At 43.1% G+C, this 23,644-nt stretch overlaps 1 protein-coding gene across 2 annotated transcripts in view; it reads left to right on the top strand.

Moving 5' to 3' along the window:
• Window positions 1-23,644, top strand: part of LOC126335565 (cytochrome P450 9e2-like) — a 101,550-nt gene that overhangs the window by 73,476 nt on the left and 4,430 nt on the right. Inside the window, exons 4-7 of one of the 2 annotated variants that reach the window (XM_049998991.1) lie at window positions 258-460; window positions 554-746; window positions 3,073-3,294; window positions 16,237-16,500. In XM_049998991.1, the coding sequence (XP_049854948.1) occupies window positions 258-460; window positions 554-746; window positions 3,073-3,294; window positions 16,237-16,500 (882 nt within the window). The remainder of the gene's footprint in view (window positions 1-257; window positions 461-553; window positions 747-3,072; window positions 3,295-16,236; window positions 16,501-23,644) is intronic. The other variant, XM_049998992.1, reaches the window with a different exon arrangement.

Below are 23,644 nucleotides of genomic sequence, written 5' to 3'. Positions count from 1 at the left end.
TGGTTTACTCAATCTTGAAAGTTCAGATGAATAATTACCAAGATTATGAATGCAATAAAATTTGCACAATAAAATGAAGATTATGGCAAACTGAGATATAAAAAAAATTAAAAAATCAGGAGGAAATTGGTGGAAAGGCTGGTGCTAATTCTGCTTAAGACATTTACGTACTGCTTTAGATAATATAATGAATTTAATAACTTTGGTTCTTCTTGCCAACCATATACTTTGTTGATCTGAATGCTGTGTTGCTCTAGACGGCTCCGTGACTCTGGAGATGAAGGACTTCTACGCCCGCGTGACAAACGACGTAATAGCTTCAACAGCCTTCGGTTTCCGAGTTGACTCCATATCGAACCCGGACAATGAGTTCTACCGTATGGGACGCGACCTGACAAACTTCAGCGGGCTGCGGGGACTCATCGCCATAGGCTATATGATATTCCCGAGCCTTATGGAGGTATGTGGAGTTCACTTCAAGGTGAAAAAGAAATATCCAAATCACTCTATGAAGAATTAAATAAGCAAAGATGTCTCTTCTTCCATCATCTAGTTCTTGAACATACCGTTCTTCCATCCCAGGACGGAGGGATTCTTCAGATCGCTGGTTTCTGAGGCAATCAGAGTACGTGAAGAACAGAAAATCGAGAGACAGGATTTGATTCAATTACTTATGCAGATCAGAGGTGGTGAGTGTGCATCTCAAGCAGATGAAGACGGAAGAAGCTCTGGAAGCAAGAGAACAGGTATGTAATAGTTGAGATGTAAATATACTTGGTCATGACTTTCAACTTTACAACACTCTGTAGCGAATTTTGAACTTAATTCGTGGCAATTTGTGTCGATATCATGCAGCCAAAACCTTATTACGTAACCGATACAACGATTTACTAAGAATGCCCCAGCACACCATAATAACACAAATTTTCTAACTGATATTGATGACACTTGAAGGTAGTGTGAAGATTCTGAACCTTGCAAAGTGCAGAAACGTAACAAACCATTTTTGCAATTTCACTAAGTCAGAATTCATTCAAATTCTTAGGTGTAACAGTTTGTAGGGATATGAAATAAAAAGATCACATAGGCTCGATCCTAGATAAAGCAGGTGGTACAGTTGGGTTCATTGGTACCATACTGGTAAAATACATTGAGACTACATACGATTGCTTAGAAAATACTTGTGTGAACCATTCCCCATCCTCGAACATTGCTCAAGTGTGTAGGACTCATATCACATAAGAATAACGGGGGTCGTACAGAAAACGGCAGGACGAATGGCCACATGTTTGTTTGATCCTTGGGAGTGTGTCACAGACCCTGCTTTAAATGATGACTCTCTGAGCTTACTACAACCTACTACACATCACTCCCATAGGGATCGGGAGGATAAGGTTAGATTAATCAAATCACGCAAAGTGCCATTTAAGCGATCACTCATCCCATTTTACATATGCTAAAGGAACTGGTAGAAACGTTAATAAATAGTAAAATGGGAAATTCTCTCATTCGTGCACTTCACAGTGACTTTCAGAGATTAAATGTAGATGTAGCTGAAGAAACAGATGTTGAACACATCACTGCATTATTGGCAACATGTACAGTTCTTTTAGAGTATTGAGAAAAAGTAAACAATAGTTATAATAAATTAATTTGTTCGAAAGTGATATTGCGACATTACGTTCTGGCTTCATTTGGTTGTCACAGAAACTAACTCTGGGAACACCCGCAATTAGTCCATGATTAGTGTGTTATTTGTTTTTCTTTCTTATCCGAGTACAATGACGATACAAGATAAATATCAGTGTTTCACCTACTTTAGTCTGTCACGCAAAGAGAATTGCCCAATACGCTACTATTTAAACGAAAATAATGATGATTTAAGTCGTAACTGACGTTGAACCAGCCAACCACCTTGCCGCAGTGGTAACAGCGACTCCCGTCAGATCACCGAAATTAAGCGCTGTCGGGCTGGGCTAGTGCTTGGATGGGTGACAAACCGGTCTGCCGATCGCTGCTGGCAAGCGGGTGCACTCAGCCCTTGTGAGGCAAACTGAGGAGCTTCTTGATTGAGAAGTAGCGGCTCCTGTCTCGTAAGCTGACAAAAGGCCGGGAGAGCTGTGTGCTGACCAGATGCCCCTTCATATCCGCATCCAGTGACGCATGTGGTTTGAAGATGACACGGCGGCCGCTCGGTACCGTTGGACCTTCCAAGGCCTGTTCGGACGGAGTTTACTTTGACGTGGAATCATATAAACAATTTGGGGAATCTTTGACGTCTACCCTATGGAGGTGGTTATGGAAGTTGCTTTGAGGCAAGCATACCCTTGTGATCGACGGTAGATGCAATCTATCGCTACCCAACCCTTAAGCAATAATCTTCTGAGAGGACGAGGTCGGATCAGTAATGAAGATAAATCTTACGGTTACTTACAAGTTTTTTTAACTTTTACAATTTCGTCAGTGTAAATGCGTCGGTACCAAACACTAAAATCATAATAACAATGACTTGAACAAATTCGTTCGTAGAATTGTACTGGACAGTCAGCTTTCGAAAATTGATAGGAAATTTTTATTTGCTTACAACATTTATGAAAAAGAAAAACAGTCGTCTTTCGGTCATATTCAGTACGTGCATTTGTCTTTAATACATCTGGAATGAAAATAAAACTATTTCTTCCGTCTGTTGCACACCAGTAAAAAATTATACATTAAAAAATTCATGAAATAAATGAAACCAACGATTTTGAACAAAACTCATCGAAGGCATTGTTGTGGCCCGTCACATTTCTGTTCGCGAATTTTTAAAAATAAAATGTTGGAAGTGAGAACCACATATATCGTCAGACTTTGCGCAGATGACGCTGCAAAAATACTGTCCGATCTCGACAAGAATTCAAAAAGGTGCCTAGTTTGGCAACTACACTCATGCTCATAAATTAAGGATAATGCTGATAGATGGTGAAACAACGCTCTGGTGGGCGGTTTGCGGGTTTAAATCACCTCGGGGTATGACCAAGCGGTGCATTTGACCTGCGGTCCTCTAACACTGTGGTCTGTTTGTTTTTCCAGTCTTGGATGAAGACGGCATCGCGGCCCAAGCGATGACTTTTTTCTTCGCCGGTTTCGAGACTGTATCCACACTGATGACATTCTGCAGCTACTTGTTAGCCACACACGAGGACGTGCAGTGGCGGCTACACCGGGAAGTGAAGGGCATCGTGGAGGGCAGCGGCGGGCAGCCCAGCTATGAACACGTCATGGGGTGCCAGTACCTCGACATGGTCATCTCAGGTGAGTAACGGTGACCTCTGTACCGAACCAACGGTGACGGATAAAGTTACGTGACGTGTCTGTGATAGTACCCATATTTTCATTTTGCTATCTCATAGCTGCTTATGCGTGCTTGGAGGAGTAATTCAGGAATCGGGAGAACAGATTGCTTATGTTATAAAGGAGATAATGTAACGTTTCTCTCCTCTATTTATAACCATACCTTTGGTAAGTGGACGATGGAGGTCGGTTGCTTGCAACGAGTATACATTGGGTAAATAATTAATTTTAATCGTGCAGCAGCACACGTTTACTGTCGTTAGTTTTGAGAAGATCAGAAATGATCCTGACTTAAGAATTTTTCCAAATTCGTCTGAACTAGTTAGCTTACGTTCCAGACAACGCACTTGTGAAGCTTTTCTAAACCTCAGTCATATAACTTATTTGCACACAAAATAAACTCCGAAGTTCAAAGAAGGGCAGCACGTCATGTATTATAGCGAAATATGGGAGAGAGTGTGACTGAAATGATACACGATTTGGGCTGGACATCATTAAAAGAAACGCATTTTTCGTTGCGACGGAATCTTCTCACGAAATTCCAATCACCAACTTCCTTCTCCTACGAATGCAAAAATCTTGACATCGACCCACATAGGAGAAACGATCACCACGATAAAATAAGGGAAATCAGTGCTCGTACAGAATGATATAGGTGTTCGTTCTTTCCGCGCGCTGTACGAGATGGGAATAATAGAGAATTGTGAAGGTGGTTCGATGAATCCTCTGCCAGGCACTTAAATGTGATTTGCAGAGTATCCATGTAGGTGCAGATGTAGATGACAAAAGAAACTATGACCATGAAGAAATTATCTCAATGAGACGGAAAAAAATGAAATATCGTGTGACGAGGGCCTCCCGTCGGGTAGACCGCTCACCTGGTGGAAGTCTTTCGATCTGACGCCACTTCGGCGAGTTGCGCGTCGATGGGGATGAAATGATGATGATTAGGACAACACAAGACTCAGTGCCTCAGCAGAGAAAATCTCGGACCCAGCCGGGATGGAACCCGGGCCCTTAGGATTGACAGTCTGTCGCGCTGATCACTATTTTTTTTAATCTCATTTTGTTCGCTTCTGTAATTTGCATCTGCTCGGGGAGAACGTCGTAAGACATCCTTTTACCTTCGTTGTTGGTCGACTGACTAAGTTTTTTTTTATTACGGAGGGCAGCTAACCCTCTGACCGAACACGCTGAGCTACCGTGCCGGCGACCACTCAGCTACCGGGGACGGACAATGGGACGGAAATCAGTAGATGTGGTGTACATGTATGGACAAACAAATGATCACAGTTCAGAAAAATTGGATGATTTATTCAGGAGAAGAAACTTCACAAATTGAGCAAGTCTATAACGCTTTGATCAACCTCTGGCCCTTATGCAAGGAGTTATTTGTCTTGGAATTAATTGATAGAGTTGTTGGGTGCCCTCCTCAGTCCAAATTCCCTCAAGTTGACGCATTAGATCGTCAAAATCCGGAGCTGACGGCACTTTATTGTTCCAAAAGTTCTGAATTGGGGAGAGATGCAGCGACCTTGATGGCCAAGGTAGGGAGCAGTAGAAACTTTCGCCTTGTGCGGACGGGCATTATCTTGTTGAAATGTAAGTCCAGGATGACTTGCCATGAGAGGTAACCAAACGGGATGCAGAATATCGTCGACATACCGTCTGGTTTCCATTGCCGGCACCCCGTGCTGTTGCCCTTCATGGCAAGCCATCCTGGGGTTACATTTCAGCAAGATAATGCCCTTACGATCATGGTGAGAGTTTCTGCTGCTTGTCTTCGTGGCAGCTAAATCCTGCCTTGCCAAGCAAGGCCGCCAGATCTCTGCCCAATTGAGGACGTTTAGAGCCTTACGTCCAGGGCTTTACGATAATCTGATGCGCCAACTGGACAGAATTTGGCACGATACCCGTCTGGAGGACATCGAACATCTTTGTCAATCAGTGCAAGCCAAATAACTGCTTGCATAAGGGCCAGAGGTGAACCAACGCGTTGTTGCCTTTCTCAAATTGCGAAGCTCTCTCTCTTGAATGAATTATCCGATTTTCCTGAAACTGTAAACATTTGTTTGCCTGTATATCTACAAAACATTTACCGATTTCTGTCTTATCAGAATACTTTCTCAACGGTGTGACGCCTTCTTTTACGTCTTAGGGTGTATGACTCCACCGCTTCCAGGTTTGCCATTGCGAAATACTGTTCTGTTTGTTCGAATGATTACACGAGTCCACTCTTCCTGAAATCATATTTGCTTGCCTCAACAATTGCGGAATGTAAACGAAATTTGTAAGACCTTTGTCCCGCTTAAAGCAGCCGTAATTACCTAGAATCTGACATTTTCATTATTTCAGTTTATCGTCTCAGCTGCTGATTTTTACTGAAGGTAGCGCTGCCTGATAAGACAGCCACACACTGTAACGACGGCGACGCGTCTGTATGCAATGTTTTACATTGACGAACGAAAACGTGTTTACCACTCCCCACAACGAAATTGACTGCCTACTGGTGGCACTGTCTGTGCGAGATGACGCGTTGAGGGAAGCTTAAAAGCGGAGAAAAGACGAATGGGGCATAATTTTTGCGATAATGAGGGTCGCAAATGGGGAAATGCACTGACATAGCCGACTTTGACGAAACGCAGGTTGTTATAGCTTGGTGCCTGGAATCGAAGGAGCATCATAAAATCAAATGAAGTTAGCCGGCTGTTGAAGTGCTAACGTCGTGAGTATCAATGGAAAGTAATTGAACTACGGTGAAATTATGAGTTGGCGATAAAACGCCTCAAGGCAGAACATGAAGATCGGAGGCTTGGCTGCTCTCTAAAGCAGGATAGGTAACAATAAGCTGCAGATCGTTCTCGTCAAACACAATTAGCTGTCTATACTCATGAAGTAATAAGTGCTATCGACAGTGGATGTCAAATTGATTCCAAATTTTTAGACTTCCAGACCCCGGCGGGATTTTCTCTACCTCGTGAGGACTGGGTGTTGTGTGATTTCCTTAGGTTAGTTAGGTTTAAGTAGTTCTAAGTTCTCGGGGACTGATGACCATAGATGTTAAGTCCCATAGTGCTCAGAGCCATTTGAACCATTTTTTTAGACTTCCAGAAGGCTTTCGACACCGTTCCTCACAAGCGTCTTCTAATCAAACTGCGTCCCTACGGAGTATCGCCTCAGTTGTGCAACTGCATTCGTGATTTCCTGTCAGAAAGGTCACAGTTCGTACTAACAGACGGAAAGTCAAAGGACACAGGAGACAATCTGAGTAGCCGTCTTAGATTGTTTGTAGATGATGCTGTCATTTACCGTCTTGTAAAGTCATCAGATGATCAAAACGACTTGCAAAATGATTAGGATAAGATATCTGTATGATGCGACAAGTGGCAATTGACCCTGAATAAAGAAAAGTGTGCAGTTATTCACACGATTACTAAAATAAATCAGCTAAATTTCGATCCCCCCCCCAATGAACCATGGACCTTGCTGTTGGTGGGGAGTCTTGAGTGCCTCAGCGATACAGATCGCCGTACCGTAGGTGCAACCAAAAACGGAGGGGTATATGTTGAGAGGCCAGACAAACGTGTGGTTCCTGAAGAGGGGCAGCAGCCTTTTCAGTAGTTGCAAGGCCAACAGTCTGGATGATTGACTGATCTGGCCTCGTAACAATAACCAAAACGGCCTTGCTGTGCTGGTATTGCGAACGGCTGAAAGCAAGGGGAAACTACGGCCGTAATTTTTCCCGAGGGCATGCAGCTTTACTGTGTGATTAAATGATGATGGTGTCCTCTTGGGTAAAATATTCCGGAGGTAAAATAGTCCCCCATTCGGATCTCCGGGCGGGGACTACTCAAGAGGATGTCGTTATCAGGAGAAAGAAAACTGGTGTTCTACGGATCGGAGCGTGGAATGTCAGATCCCTTAATCGGGCAGGTAGGTTAGAAAATTTAAAAAGGGAAATGGATAGGTTAAAGTTAGATATTGTGGGAATTAGTGAAGTTCGGTGACAGGAGGAACAAGACTTTTGGTCAGGTGACTACAGGGTTATAAACACAAAATCAAGTAGGGGTAATGCAGGACTAGGTTTAATAATGAATAGGAAAATAGGAATGCGGGTAAGCTACTACAAACAGATAGATACGAAGCCCACACCTACTACAGTAGTACAAGTTTATATGCCAACTAGCTCTGCAGATGACGAAGAAATTGCACAAATGTATGATGAAATAAAAGAAATTATTCAGATAGTGAAGGGAGATGAAAATTTAATAGTCATGGGTGACTGGAATTCGAGTGTAGGAAAAGGGAGAGAAGGAAATGTAGTAGGTGAAATGGATTGGGAGTAAGAAATGAAAGAGGAAGCCGCTTGGTAGAATTTTGCACAGAGCATAACTTAATCATAGCTAACACTTGGTTCAAGAATCATAAAAGTAGGTTGTACAAATGGAAGAACCCTGGAGATACTAAAAGGTATCAGATAGATTATATAATGGTAAGACAGAGATTTAGGAACCAGGTTTTAAATTGTAAGACATTTCCAGGGGCAGATGTGGACTCTGACCACAATCTATTGGTTATGACCTGTAGATTAAAACTGAAGAAACTGCAAAAAGGTGGGAATTTAAGGAGATGGGACCTGGATAAACTGACTAAACCAGAGGTTGTACAGAGTTTCAGGGAGAGCATAAGGGAACAATTGACAGGAATGGGGGAAAGAAATACAGGTAGAAGAAGAATGGGTAGCTTTGAGGGATGAAGTAGTGAAGGCAGCAGACGATTAAGTAGACAAAAAGAGGAGGGCTAATAGAAATCCTTGGGTAACAGAAGAAATATTGAATTTAATAGACGAAAGGAGAAAATATAAAAATGCAGTAAATGAAGCAGGCAAAAAGGAATACAAACGTCTCAAAAATGAGATCGATAGGAAGTGCAAAATGGCTAAGCAGGGATGCCTAGAGGACAAATGTAAGGATGTAGAGGCTTATCTCACTAGGGGTAAGATAGATACTGCCTACAGGAAAATTAAAGAGACCTTTGGAGATAAGAGAACCACTCGTATAAACATCAAGAGCTCAGACGGAAACCCAGTTCTAAGCAAAGAAGGGAAAGCAGAAAGGTGGAAGGAGTATATAGAGGGTCTATACAAGGCGATGTACTTGAGGACAATGTTATGGAAATGGAAGAGGATGTAGATGAAGACGAAATGGGAGATTCGATACTGCCTGAAGAGTATGACAGAGCACTGAAAGACCTGAGTCGAAACAAGGCCCCCGGAGTAGACAACATTCCATTGGAACTACTGACGGCCTTGGGAGAGCCAGTGCTGACAAAACTCTACTATCTGGTGAGCAAGATGTATGAAACAGGCGAAATACAGTCAGACTTCAAGAATAATATAATAATTCGAATCCCAAAGAAAGCAGGTGTTGACAGATGTGAAAATCACCGAACTATCGGTTTAATAAGCCACAACTGCAAAATACTAACACGAATTCCTTACAGAAGATCAGTTTGGATACCGTAGAAATACTGGAACACGTGAGGCAATACTGACCTTACGACTTATCTTAGAAGAAAGATTAAGGAAAAGCAAACCTACGTTTCTAGCATTTGTAGACTTACAGAAAGCTTTTGACAATGTTGATTGTAATAATCTCTTTCAAATTCTAAAGGTGGCAGGGGTAAAATACAGGGAGCGAAAGGCTATTTACAATTTGTATAGGAACCAGATGGCAGTTGTAAGAGTCGGGGGACATGAAAGGGAAGCAGTAGTTGGGAAGGGAGTGAGACAGGGTTGTAGCCTCTCACCGATGTTATTCAATCTGTATATTGAGCAAGCAGTAAAGGAAAGAAAAGAAAAATTCGGAGTAGGTATTAAAACTCATGGAGAAGAAATAAAAACTTTGAGTTTCGCCGATGACATTGTAATTCTGTCAGAGACAGTAATGGACTTGGAAGAGCAGCTGAATGGAATGGACAGTGTCTTGAGAGGAGTGTATGAGATGAACATCAACAAAAGCAAAACGAGGATAATGGAATGTAGTCGAATTAAGTCGGGTGATGCTGAGGGAATTAGATTAGGAAATGAGACACTGAAAGTAGTAAAGGAGTTTTGCTATTTGGGGAGCAAGTAGAGAGGATATAAAATGTAGACTGGCAATGGCAAGGAAAGCATTTCTGAAGAAGAGAAATTTGTTAACATTGAGTATAGATTTAAGTGTCAGGAATCCTTTTCTGAAAGTATTTGTGTGGAGTGTAGCCATGTATGGAAGTGAAACATGGACGATAAATAGTTTGGACAAGAAGAGAATAGAAGCTTTCGAAATGTGGTGCTACAGAAGAATGCTGAAGATTAGATGGGTAGATCGCATAACTAATGAGGAAGTATTCAATAGGATTGGGGAGAAGAGAAGTTTGTGGCACAACTTGACCAGAAGAAGGGATCGGTTGGTAGGACATGTTCTGAGGCATCAAGGGATCACAAATTTAGTATTGGACGGCAGCGTGGAGGGTAAAAATCGTAGAGGGAGACCAAGAGATGAATACACCAAGCAGATTCAGAAGGATGTAGGTTGCAGTAGGTACTGGGAGATGAAGAAGCTTGCACAGGATAGAGTTGCATGGAGAGCTGTATCAAACCAGTCTCAGCACTGAAGACCACAACAACAACAACAAATTTCGATTACGCGAAAGTCACACAAATCTGAAGGCTGAAAATTCATGTAAATACTGAGGTATTACAATTACAAATAACCTAAATTGGATAGATAACATTCTGGGTAGATTAAACCAAAGACTGCGATTCATTGGCAGCACAATTAGAAGGTGCAACAGGTCTACTAAAGAGACTGCTTACTCCACGCTCGTCCGCCCTATTCTGGAGTATTGCGGTATGGTGTGGGATCCGCATCAGGTGGGACTGACGGATGACATCGGAAAAGTACAAAGAAGGGCAGCTCGTTTTGTATTATCGCGAAATAGAGGAGATAGTGTCACAGACGTGTTACGTGAATTGGAGTGGCAATCATTAAAACAAAGGCGTTTTTCGTTGCGACGGGATCTTGTCATGAAATTTGAATCACGAGTTTTCTCTTCCAATTGCGAAAACATTCTGTTGGCACCCACCTACATAGGGAGAAATGATCATCACGATAAAAGAAGAGAAATCAGGGCTCGCACAGAAAAATTTAAGTGCCCATTTTTCCTGCGTGCCGTTCCAGAGTGGAGCGATACAGAGACAGCTTGATGGTGGTTCACTGAACCCTCTGCCAGGCACTTCATTGTGAATAGCACAGTAATCACGTAGATGTAGATGTAGATCTAGCGGCAGAATAGAAGTGCTGGTGCAGGCGGAGTGTTTCGCAGTACGCTGTACAGCGCACATTGTTCAACACGGGGCTCCGCTGCACACGATCCCTCGGTGTTCCCATGGTGTCCCAACGACATCGTCAGGTACCCGATCATCGGGAGTGGACCGTAAATCATTGGAAACATGTCACCTGGTCGGGTGAGTCGAATGTCTTTTACACCAGGTCGATGGTGAACTCCGGACACGCCGTCATCCCGACGAAGCACTGCTCGAACGCCGGTAGGGGCAGCTTTGTGCTATCAGGGACATTCACTTTGACTTCGATAAGGCCTGTGGCATTAGTCAAAAGCACCATGACGGTTGTAGACTACCTAAACATTATTGTGGACCACTTGCAGCCGTCGACGCCTTTTGCCGGCGGCGACGGCATCTTTCAGCAGGGTAACTGTCCGTGTCACAAGGCCAGGATAGTGCAACAGTGATTTGAGAAGCATGATCATAAACTCACGTTGATATCTTGACAGTGACAATCGCCTGATCTGAACCCAATGCAACACATCTGGGATGCCATCTCTCGCTCGTTCCGCAGCCACAACCACCGGTCCGTAACGTACGGGAAATGCATGACCTGTGCGTAGCCACCTACCTCCAGAAACCTAACAAGCACATGTCGAATTTTAGCGACGCAGAAACGCTACTGTATTGCATTTCCAAGGTGGACCATTACATTATTAAGCAGGTGGTTGTAATGTTTTGCCTCATCAGTTTATACCAGTAGCACCCCTAAACCACTCCAAAACAAAAATCGCGCGCAGTGTGGAACATTTTCGTAAACTAAAGGTCATGGCAGTAGCTAGTGGGAGAAATAGAAAATAAAAGCTATTTGCAAACCGAACTCTATCGCCGTCTCGCTACACAGATGCATCAACTAATATCAGTTCGAAGAATGCCGGAATACGTAACGGATATTGACCAATAACAAGTGTGCTCGCAGCCACTTTTGTCTGATCTCAAAAGTATTTCGTCGCTCGTCGCTATTCACGTTGCAGCCGAATCCCAAATGGCTCTACAATCTTAAGTATATCATTCAGTTCTTATCACTTTTCTCCAGATGACAGCAGTATTTATAACTATTGAATTATGAATATAGAAAGTATTCGCAAATATCTGAGCGTTAACTACTTGAAAGAAAAATGATAGATACATATCTCATAGCAAATCTCGTAGCAAATCTACTATCTTCGTTAAGCGCATTGTAGGTAATAGTTAACTAGTATGTAAGGTGATTAGCATAAGAAACTTTCCTTTTTTGGGAGAAATTGAGCTTTCTTGCTTCCACCTCTCCTCCTTACTGAAACAATTATGACTGTACTTCCCCGCCACCCACCCCCACACTCTGCAAACTCCGCGCTGCCAGCCTCATCAGAGTGAAAGTGGGTGACACTCACAAGAAGGCGTGTTTCAGTAGTTCAATAGCTCCTGAGTGTGTATTTATGAAGATTATCGTTATTTTTGAGCTGTGAAAGGTGATTAACAGTGAAACCCGTGGCGAGATTTATATACTGAGGAGACAAGTCATAGGATACATCATAATACCGTGTCGGTCCTCGTTTTGCCCAGCAAGTGCAGCGCTAGGACGTAGCATGGATTCCACAAGTCGTTGGAAGTCCCCTCGGAAATACTGAGCCACGCTGCCTCTATGGCCCTCAATAATTGCGAAAGTGTTGCCAGTGCAGGATTTTATTCAAGAACTGGCCTGTCGATTATCTCTCATAAATGTTCGACGGGATTCCCGTCGGGAGACGCGAGTGACGAAATCATTGGCTCGAACTGTGAAAAATGTCCTTCAAACGAATCACAAACAATTGTGGCCCAGTGACATGACACATTTTCATCCATACAAATCAGATCGTTGTTTGAGAAGATGCAGTCCATGAACGACTACAAATGGTCTCCAAATAGCCTAAAATGATCATTTCCAGTCAATGATCGGTTCAGTTGGACCAGAGGACTAGGTCCATTCTATTTAAGCACTGCCCACACATTATGGAGCCACCATCTGCATGGACAATGCCTTGTTGACAACTTGGGAACCTGGATTCGTAGGATCTGCGCCACACTAGAACCCCACCATCAGCTATTACCAACTGAAATCGGGACTCATTTGACCAGGTCACGGGTTTGCCTATGTTGTTATCTGCCTAAGTAATCTGGACCAGGAACACACTTGGCGGAAATTCTGGCCGTGCCCATCGGCTACTGCTGCTCGCTTTTGTGTCTTTAGTCGAGCTATCTGCTACTCAGTGTTGGCACAAGGTAAGATGAATTTGTTGTATGAGTGAACGCTGGCGGACCCAGAACTCAGGGTGCACTGAAGCAGGTCCGGCTGGCCAACGGTATTGGCAAATCCATGTACAAAGACGAGCAGTGTCGCCGGAAATGAGTGAATTCCAAAAGCTGGGAATTTGGACGGCTCTTACTCACGTGGCCTTTGTGTAGGAGATGCACCAGCAATGGCGAGCTTTCAGACAAACTGACAGATGGCTTTTCACACCTCTTTGAGAATGTATAATGATTCACAGTCAAGTATTGAAGCAAATCTGAATACATGCGCGATATCATAACAATGAGGCACATGCCGTGACACAACAATATTTCAGTATCTTCAGAATTACAGGAGTTAATATCTGACAGTGAATAAAGATTTTCACCGTGATCCACTGAATTAAAAACTTTTAAAAGGTTAATTCTATTTCAACAAACCATATCTCAGATGAAAGCATTGCACAATACCTATCGTCCCAGTAGGCCACTCATCTATATCTATTTTATTTACTGACTTATGACGCCTTTTATACCAATTGTATTATTCAAATGTTTGCCAGAACATTGTATTTTCCAGAATAACATACCATATGCATATGGTATGAATACCTCACCTATGGTATACTTGTGTAGTTATTTAATGAATAAGATACTATTTTGCCAGTAACTTTATTTAAATGGTGACTGCAAATGCTAATTTAAAAATAGTCAGTCGCATTTGTTAGCGGACACCACAATTGAAAGGAGAACCACAAGACGCCTTTGTCAAGAACGTATAAAATAACTTAATATTTAACCACAATTCGTTGTCATATAACATGAGTGTACTTGCGGACGAATACTAGCTTATTCATTTATCAACAACCTTTTATTTGTAATTATTGAGAATCAGCTGAGACGAAATATTCGTAACGTTTCTTTATTTAAATATTATTATAATAAATTAGTTATGTATTTATAAGTATTCTATGAACTCGAAATTCTAGTCAGTGCACAGACTGTTTAAGTGCATGATCACAGCTGCAGGTTATCACTTGCATCGAGTTAGCCACGGGGCATGGAACCATACGTGCGCGGCTCGACCCTGTGACGTCATCGAACTATTCTCAACAAGTGCAGTAGATCATTTTAATGAAAATCCATTATACTTTAATTTTTGACAACACTTGGTTGTAACAGCAAAGTAACTACCCACTGTGTGAATGATGGATGTATGGAAAGCAGATGTCTTAAGTCTGTAAAGAGTGGAAGTTTAATTTTAAATCTTGTACATAATTTGACTGTCCATAACTGAGGATAATTTAAATGAATAATTTACTTTAATTTTTGACAATAATTGGTTGTAATAGCCAAGTAACTAGCAACTGTGTGAATGATGGATTTAATGAAAGCAGGCGCAAGTATTAAACCTGTAAATATTGGAAGTTTAATTTTAATTCATATACATAATTTTACTGTTTATTGACTGAGGATCATTAAAATCAATGAAACTCAAGTTTTTCTAATTACATTATTGTAATGTGTTTATCTTACTTGTTCCACGCCCAGGAGGATCCTCTCTATGGAATGAATAATTAATGTAATCTAATCTAATAAATTCTTCCATTACTTCTTGGTAGAATAATTCCATATTTGAGGTTGAGTAACAAGTTCAGTGTTTTTGTTCTATTCATTTTTGTTTATTTCAAATTAGTTTTCGACTTGTCAGGTCACCTTCAGGTGATAACTTTTGTTTCCTGAAGATGGCCTAATATGCCCAAAGCTGATTTGAAATAAAACAAAATCAGTGAACCAAAAATCGAGGTACTCTTTTACAAACAGAACCTTGCCTAACTCAAGTAACTAAAATACGAGTAACCACAGTTACAGACGCTGCTGGTTTGCTCTTAAAGACTCCTGCATCGTCTAGCGCCGGTCTCTGTTGTGAATGTCAGCGCCAGCTCCTGGGAGACGGGGTCTGTTCTCAAGCCTGGTATTCCTGTTATCTAACCAAACGGATGCTGATGTGGGCCGACCGTGGTGTTTTCAAGGGCGAGATGTATTGAGTTCCGTGTCGTTCATGTTGTATATTAACAACCCCTAGCGGACAATATTAATAGTAACATCAGATTTTTCGTAGATGATGTAGTTGTTTGCAACGAAGTGCAGCCTAAACGAAGCTGCACAAATATTCAGTCAGACCTCGATAAGATTTCAAAGTAGTACACCAATTCGCAACTTGCTTTGTTGTTCAAAAATGTAAAATTCTGCAATACACTAAACAAAAAACGTAGTATACTATGGATATAATATCAGTGAGTCACAGTTGGTATCTGTGAACTCATACAAATACCTGCAAGTAACACTTAATAGAGACACAAAATGGAAAGATCACATAGGTACAGTCGTGGGTAAAGCAGGTACCAGAGTGATTTATTTTTAGAATACTAGGGAAACGCAAACAGTCTACAAAGGAAATTGAATTGGTTACAAATGACTTGTGCGATCCGTCCTAGAATATTGTTCAGTTGTATGGGATCCATACCAAATAGGACTAGAATGGGGTAATGAACTTATGCACAGAAGGGCAGCACGAACTGTCACATACTTGTTTCTCCAGCGGGAGAGTGTCACAGGGTACTGAACTGGCAGACTCTTGAAGATAGACATAACCTATCCGAGAAAACCTACTGGCAAAGTATCAAGGACCGGCTATAAACGATGACTCTAGGAATATACTTCAGCTCCGTAAGTATCGCACCCATAGTGATCGTGAGGACAAGATTACATTAATTACAGCATACGCAGAGCCATTTAAATAATCGTTCTTCCCAAGCTACATACGTGACTCGAAAGGGAAAAAGGCCTAAAAAGTGTTACAGGGGAAGTACCCTCTGCCATGCACTTCACAGTGGTTCGCAGAGTCTAGATGTAAATGTAGATGGCTTCATGGTACTCATTTGTGATGCAGTGGTAGTAACAGCACTAACCCTATCTCACAGGCTATGCGAGCGTGGTCACCCTTATTTAGACTGACTGTATATTAATATTAGTGCAGTGAATTACTCCGCGTCCGCTAATAATGGGTTCCGAGACGGTCTGCGGAACGGTAACAATACGTCGCGCTATTTGTCTCGCGTCGCCCTCATTGTTGTGTATTCTGGCTGCGGTGCCCTACGCTACGTAACAACTAATTACTCTTTTCTGCTCTGCTCAGACATTTTTACTACTCAGTACATTTTCTTGTGTTGTGCTCCTGCTTTGGCTCGGCATCCTTCTTTTGTGCACAGAGACGCTGAGACTGCACTCTCCAGCGGCTGTGCTGGATCGCCAGTGCACACGCCCGTACGTGCTTCCAGCCACAGAGACTTGCCCAGGAGTCGAACTGCGACCTGGAGATGGCATCTGGGTGCCCGTGCACGGCATCCACCGCGACCCCAATTACTTTCCTGAGCCAGATCGCTTCGACCCAGAACGATTCAGCCCGAAGAACAAGCACCGCATCAAACCATTCACCTACTTCCCATTTGGATCTGGACCTCGGAGCTGCATTGGTGAGTGCTGTGAGCAGTCAGTCCAACGAAAACTCTATTATTCCCAGCTGAGAATTCCAGTGAGAATCCACGATAAATGCCCTCATCGATTCCAGAAATCGTTTACATCATGATACATCCCTCTCTTTTTCTTTTACGAGAATCGTTAGCTAATTAGGAAGATTAATTCAAATCTTCAACAGTACTTTATTGGAGTATACGGCCATTGCCTGTCTCTGCTATAAACTTCTTATTTGCATCCATTCTATGTAGGAACCATTTTTATGCTATGATCTGATTCTTTTTCATTTTCTAGTATCGCTGGCTGTAGCCCTTGTGCCCACATCATGATGCCATCCTCTGAGCTTGTCGCAGAAGCTTTTGTATGCGAATTTTTCGCCACTTTTACGCCGTCGCTCTTCTTGACTGTCAGTGTACGTTCACCACTGTTGTGTCATATTTCTCTTGTCATCCAAAATAACCCAGTTTTGTTCCTCTGATTTTGTAAGATTACATTCTTCGTGTGTAGCATATTTCTTATTATAGAGCTATCACTGTAACGACAGTTGCTTTTGTGATTTTATGTGTTGTATTTATCGACTGATATTTTTTTATCTGGCACGGTTAGGGTCATCAGGCCCCCTCACGTACTAAACCAGGCGTCGACACATTATACATTAATGTCAGTCTCAATGAAATTCATCAACTGCCCTGTAACTTGAGATGTTATTTTATTTTGAAGGCTGCCAGTTTCAGCATTTCACTGTGCCATTCGCAGGCCCCCATATGAATCTCTCCAAATAAACGATGCACAGGGGCCTGATGATGGTATAGTGAAAGGCTGAAGTGGTAGCCTTCAAAATAAAATAAAATAACATTTTAAGTTACACGGCTGTTGGTGAAGTTCATTGACACTGAAAGTTAGTTAAGCAGCCAGTGTCCCCTGTCCATGATGGAGCAACAGACATTTCACATTATGCTCGTTATGAAACATATCTGATAAGATATCTTACATTTAATATGGGATACAGCAATTAGAAATAAATATAACGTAAATAGTGGAAACTATAGTAGCTATGGTAGAAAAGAAGATAGGTTATATTAGTTCATGAATAATACGAGGGCTATTCGGAAAGTAAAGAAGGATAGGTCTCGAAACGGAAACCACATTGAAAATCAAAACTATTTTATTTGCAACACTTAGCTGCAACTTCCAGCTACTTATCTCCTTAGTCGCCGATCCGACTTAGGCGTTTGTCGTAGCGTTGTACCAACTTTCCAGTGCCCTCGTTATAGAAGGCAGCCGCCAGTGCTTTCCGCCAATTCTCTACGCTAGCCTACAGATCGTTGTCTGTGCCAAAATGTTATCTTCATAGCCAGCGGTTCATGTGAGCAGAGATGAAACTCAGAGGGAGACAATTACGGACTGAATTGTGGGTAATCAAACATTTCAAATTGAAAACGATGCAGGAGCATGTTCATTGCCCCTGCAGAATGCAGTTGAGAATTGTCTTGAAGAAGAAAACACACGACAATTATATAAAGTAGGCTGCATAGCTTCAGGCGAAACCTCTCGCCAGGCCCTCGTATTTCGCCGAGGACACTACTGTCCTAGGTACCGTTATGTGCTCCCTGTGTGCTCAGAACTAAAAGGAACGACGTAACGCGATCGATGGGCATACTAGAGACACTGCCCAACACACCTGTGCAAAACTTCAGCGGACGTTCACTGTGGTTTCCATTTCGCGACCGATCGTTCCTTACTTTCCGAATAACCCTCCTAGAACAAAAGTGATTAATCCGGATAAGTACATTTGAACTAAGCCACACCGTCAAAAATAGACGCGAGGGAAAAGAGAGAAGAGGAGAAGGAACGTGACAAAACGCAGGTAATGAAGTGAGGAAGGGAAGAGGCGTAAATTACGGAGAAAGCAAAGGTAAAAAAGAGTGAATGGGCGATGGGAATATTTGCTTTACTGTTTGTCAGAGAGAAACTGCCCACATACAATTACTAACAAAAGAAGTGAAGCACGTAGAAGACCAGGAGGAAGCGAACTTACACTTCACGGGTTAAGAGAGTTATTTCAGTGATTACAAAATCGATTCGAATTTACGAAGAACTTGGCAGTATGTATCCAGTTATTAGCACGACATTGCACACCGTCTGGCTTTGAGGCGCCCTGTGATACGGTTGAGAAGGGTACGTAAGGCCTTTGCATCATCTTTTGAGGCAAGCTCACCCACGACTATTATAAAACTTCTTTTCCCTTTCTCCAATTGTCCATTTATGTGACGTACCGTCACACCTAGTAACAATGCTCAACACGGACAAAACTAATGCACTCTGGTGGCCGTTATGCCTGCCACAGAGAATTGCAACAATAATCATTTAGACAACTACCGATAGTGTACAATGTTGCGTTGCCATCCGACCATATCCTACGGCTGCTTCACTTCTTCGACGGGAGTATTTGTTAATGTTTAGGGGAATGTCATCAGGACGAGAAAAGGAAGAACTTCAGCTTTTTCTGAAATGCCGTAGGGGATTTAACCGAGCGCAGAGTGCTGGGTAGTCTTTTCCAGAGTCGAACAGCAGCAATGGAGAAGGAGATTACGAACTGTTTTGTATGACGGAAGCCGTAAGACTTTTCCTCTTCTCTCTGTATTTGAAACGTTCACTCAGCGGTCACAAATTTAATCGGGGCCATCGGAAGTTAGTTAATTGCGGTCAAAGGAGTTATGTAGGGCAGATGAACGAGGCAAGGCTGAGAGTTGTGAAAGCGTGCCTATCGCCAACCCTATATCCCCACTGCGATACTTCGGCATTGTTTATAGAACTTTTCACTGAATGTTAGTAGACAATGTAATTTCCTTGGTTACAGATTGTGGTTATAAGAAATGTTTGCAATTATAGTCATTGTGTATTGCAGAACAAATTCAGACTTACAGTACTTCAGTCCGCAGTTGCAATCATCTCCGCTTTTAAAATACTACAGTTTCATTGAGTCTGAAATATTTTTCATCGAATTTACCGAATCTTAAAAACTGTGCCAGACAAACTCCATTTTTCAATATGCGCGTGCGATTACTGATATTAAACACTTGATCTACTAGTCTTGCTATACAACCTCTTACAAAAATTACATTAATTCCTCCATATTCTTTATTTCACTTGTTTTTACCGCCCTTCCACTTACCTCATTTCAGCAGTATAGGGAAAATATAGATTGGTACTTGCGGTAAAGATGACACAGTTAAGTTGCAGACAGGCACAACGAAAAGCCTCTCAAAAATTAGTTTTCGGCCAAAGCCTTCTTCAGAAAACGAAAACCCACATGTGTTCATTCACACGAGCGAGCGCCTCACGCACAAATGACCGACATCGCCGGCAGCTCCCCTTGTTTCGATATTTATCTCACTTTTAATTTTAACAATAATCGAAATAGCTTTGTTTCTACACTCCTGGAAATGGAAAAAAGAACACATTGACACCGGTGTGTCAGACCCACCATACTTTCTCCGGACACTGCGAGAGGGCTGTACAAGCAATGATCACACGCACGGCACAGCGGACACACCACGAACCGCGGTGTTGGCAGTCGAATGGCGCTAGCTGCGCAGCATTTGTGCACCGCCGCCTTCAGTGTCAGCCAGTTTGCCGTGGCATACGGAGCTCCATCGCAGTCTTTAACACTGGTAGCATGCCGCGACAGCGTGGACGTGAACCGTATGTGCAGTTGACCGACTTTGAGCGAGGGCGTATAGTGGGCATGCGGGAGGCCGGGTGGACGTACCGCCGAATTGCTCAACACGTGGGGCGTGAGGTCTCCACAGTACATCGATGTTGTAGCCAGTGGTCGGCGGAAGGTGCACGTGCCCGTCGACCTGGGACCGGACCGCAGCGACGTACGGATGCACGCCAAGACCGTAGGAGCCTACGCAGTGCCGTAGGGGACCGCACCGCCACTTCCCAGCAAATTAGGGACACTGTTGCTCCTGGGGTATCGGCGAGGACCATTCGCAACCGTCTCCATGAAGCTGGGCTACGGTCCCGCACACCGTTAGGCCGTCTTCCGCTCACGCCCCAACATCGTGCAGCCCGCCTCCAGTGGTGTCGCGACAGGCGTGAATGGAGGGACGAATGGAGACGTGTCGTCTTCAGCGATGAGAGTCGCTTCTGCCTTGGTGCCAATGATGGTCGTATGCGTGTTTGGCGCCGTGCAGGTGAGCGCCACAATTAGGACTGCATACGACCGAGGCACACAGGGCCAACACCCGGCATCATGGTGTGGGAGCGATCTCCTACACTGGCCGTACACCTCTGGTGATCGTCGAGGGGACACTGAATAGTGCTCGGTACATCCAAACCGTCATCGAACCCATCGTTCTACCATTCCTAGACCGGCAAGGGAACTTGCTGTTCCAACAGGACAATGCACGTCCGCATGTATCCCGTGCCACCCAACGTGCTCTAGAAGGTGTAAGTCAACTACCGTGGCCAGCAAGATCTCCGGATCTGTCCCACATTGAGCATGTTTGGGACTGGATGAAGCGTCGTCTCACGCGGTCTGCACGTCCAGCACAAACGCTGGTCCAACTGAGGCGCCAGGTGGAAATGGCATGGCAAGCCATTCCACAGGACTACATCCAGCATCTCTACGATCGTCTCCATGGGAGAATAGCAGCCTGCATTGCTGCGAAAGGTGGATGTACACTGTACTAGTGCCGACATTGTGCATGCTCTGTTGCCTGTGTCTATGTGCCTGTGGTTCTGTCGGTGTAATCATGTGATGTATCTGACCCCTTCCTGGGACAATGAATTCACGGTGTTCTTATTTCAATTTCCAGGAGTGTATATCGTACAGCGCCGCTCTCCCGTCCGCGACCCTCGGCTCTTATCTCCTGCCTCACTGATGCGGATTTGCAAAAACATGCGCGCTCTTCATGTCGAGGCGACAATGCACCGCGGATATCCGCCTCCTGAACAACTTGACGAAGGGCGATATGGCCGGTGTTACACTATCAAATTCCTTTGTCAAGGATTTGATCAAAGATGTGATAGAAATTCCATCAAATATATTTGACAAAGATCTTTGACGTAACGCTAGAAGGGGTATTACAGTGTCATCATATTTTTCCTCAGAGTTATAGATGGCTGACAACAATAACTTGTTATTAACCGCAGCAGTTGCCTGTACCACAATTGCACTGTGTGCACATGTGGAAGAGAAGCGGGTAAAAAAAAAAAAAAAAAAAAAAAAAAAAAAAAGGAACTATACCTGGGTGAAGCCGTGGGTTTCACGACGACACGTAAAAGTATTCAACAAAACTTGTTACGTGAGGTTATAGTGGAGGACGTCAAGTTATTACTTAAGAATTACTTAAGAATGGATGAGCATACATTTCTGTATGTGCTCGTTGAAGTGTATCCTTATATCATAAAGCACAATATTCACTTAAGAACTGCTACACCTGCAGAAGACAGGCTCACTGTAACACTCTGATGCCTTGCTACAGGAGAGGGTTAGATTAGGTTAGGTTAGGTCAGGTCAGGTCAGGTCTCCAATCTTCTTAATCTAATTTTGTATTCAGCGTGCCTCACGTTGTAAAGCGCCTCATCAGCTTCATACATCTCTATTAATTTTGTAGTTGTCGGCACACACCATTTGTATTTACCGGCAATGTTTATAAAAACACTACAGACGACAGAATGCTGCAGCGATGCTAGCGCTCCGTGTGGTAACATGTCATATTGCAGTGAACAGAAGGCAAGCGACATGTTTGATCAAATCTACAGCGAGACCCTAGATTTGATCAAATATTGGAAGACATTTGACGAAGTTCCCTATTACACCATGAAATATCTTTGACAAAGATATTGGACAAAGATATTTGACAAAGAAATTTGATAGTGTAATACTGGCCTATGGTACCCTTACAGTAGGCACAGCTTGGATACTAGGCAAGTGAGACCTTGTATTGCAGTTTTGATGACAGGTCCTTGATCTCTGATGCGAAGGGGAGGGGTGTATACGTCCTGAGGAGCTGATGGAGCGGACGTAGCGCGAGGTAGCCACGTAACTTGTCCGATTACAACTACCATGTAAGCCTGTGTAGTGGAACTCGACTAGGAGCTTGAGCTGTAAGAAATTATCGTGTCTTATTCTTGGTTTTCAACTACAGGATATGTGACGATGAAACACTTCCTGATAACCAGACTGCTCGCTAGTTAACTTGCGTTAAATACCGAAATTCCCCAGTGTCTCATGCAGCTCTGCTTCGTTTTGTGCTGAACACTCTTCGTGCCAGCATCTGCGCTGGGCGCTATCTCGGCCGTTTGTCTGTCCAACGCGTCATATGTAGAAGTGAAGTGCCGGTGACTGTGATGGATACAGCTCAAGTATAGCAGGGTGTTTCTATCGTAGCTGGTGAAAGGAAGCGTCCTACTGTCCGTACTGAACCTCTTTGTTTGAAATAGTACATTAGGGCTGTCGAATTTAATGTCTCCGGATCATCATCAACAGTATGACAAGCTGTCACTCCGTGGGTGGCTGTAGAGATACACTGCGTGTTATATGACAATAATGTACCTTGAAACATATTCTTACATTTGGAAATATCTTTAATTTTTCAGAGCAATTTTTGCAGTTTCAGAAAAGGACTAAAGCACATTAAAAGAGATAGCCATCATTTAAAAATGGAATAAGAAAATATATTAAACTTCTGTTACAGAACTGATTAGTGGCGAAAAGTGCTCCAAGGTACAACATTCTCCCACACACGGAGCATAAAATAAATGCACACCACTGTACTGTCCTTTGAGACACACAGGACGATGTAGGAGGAATGTGACGTAATTTGTGAGGTGATTCCACATGTAAAAATTAACCGAAAAAGTCCTATGCACATGTGTCCGATTATCGATTGCTATGGAACTGGAGTAGGTTGAAGACTGCGCACATTCATGGATGAATAAGGACACAAATGTGAATATTACTGAAATGCTGTGTAGGCGCTGTGATGGCTAGAATAATGCTGTGACAAATGACTCATCCATCCTACAAGAAATTTTGGGGTTCTCCAACAGATTGCAGCACTGTGACGTTACACCGAGGCAGCAGATGCAAGCATATCCAGTCTGTAGTTGTGGATTGGGTCAGTGATC

Source organism: Schistocerca gregaria, chromosome 2 (genome assembly GCF_023897955.1).
Source record: "Schistocerca gregaria isolate iqSchGreg1 chromosome 2, iqSchGreg1.2, whole genome shotgun sequence".
Lineage (NCBI taxonomy): Eukaryota > Metazoa > Arthropoda > Insecta > Orthoptera > Acrididae > Schistocerca > Schistocerca gregaria.
Note: the sequence above shows the minus strand (reverse complement) of the source record. Positions and strands in the feature narration are given on the sequence as shown.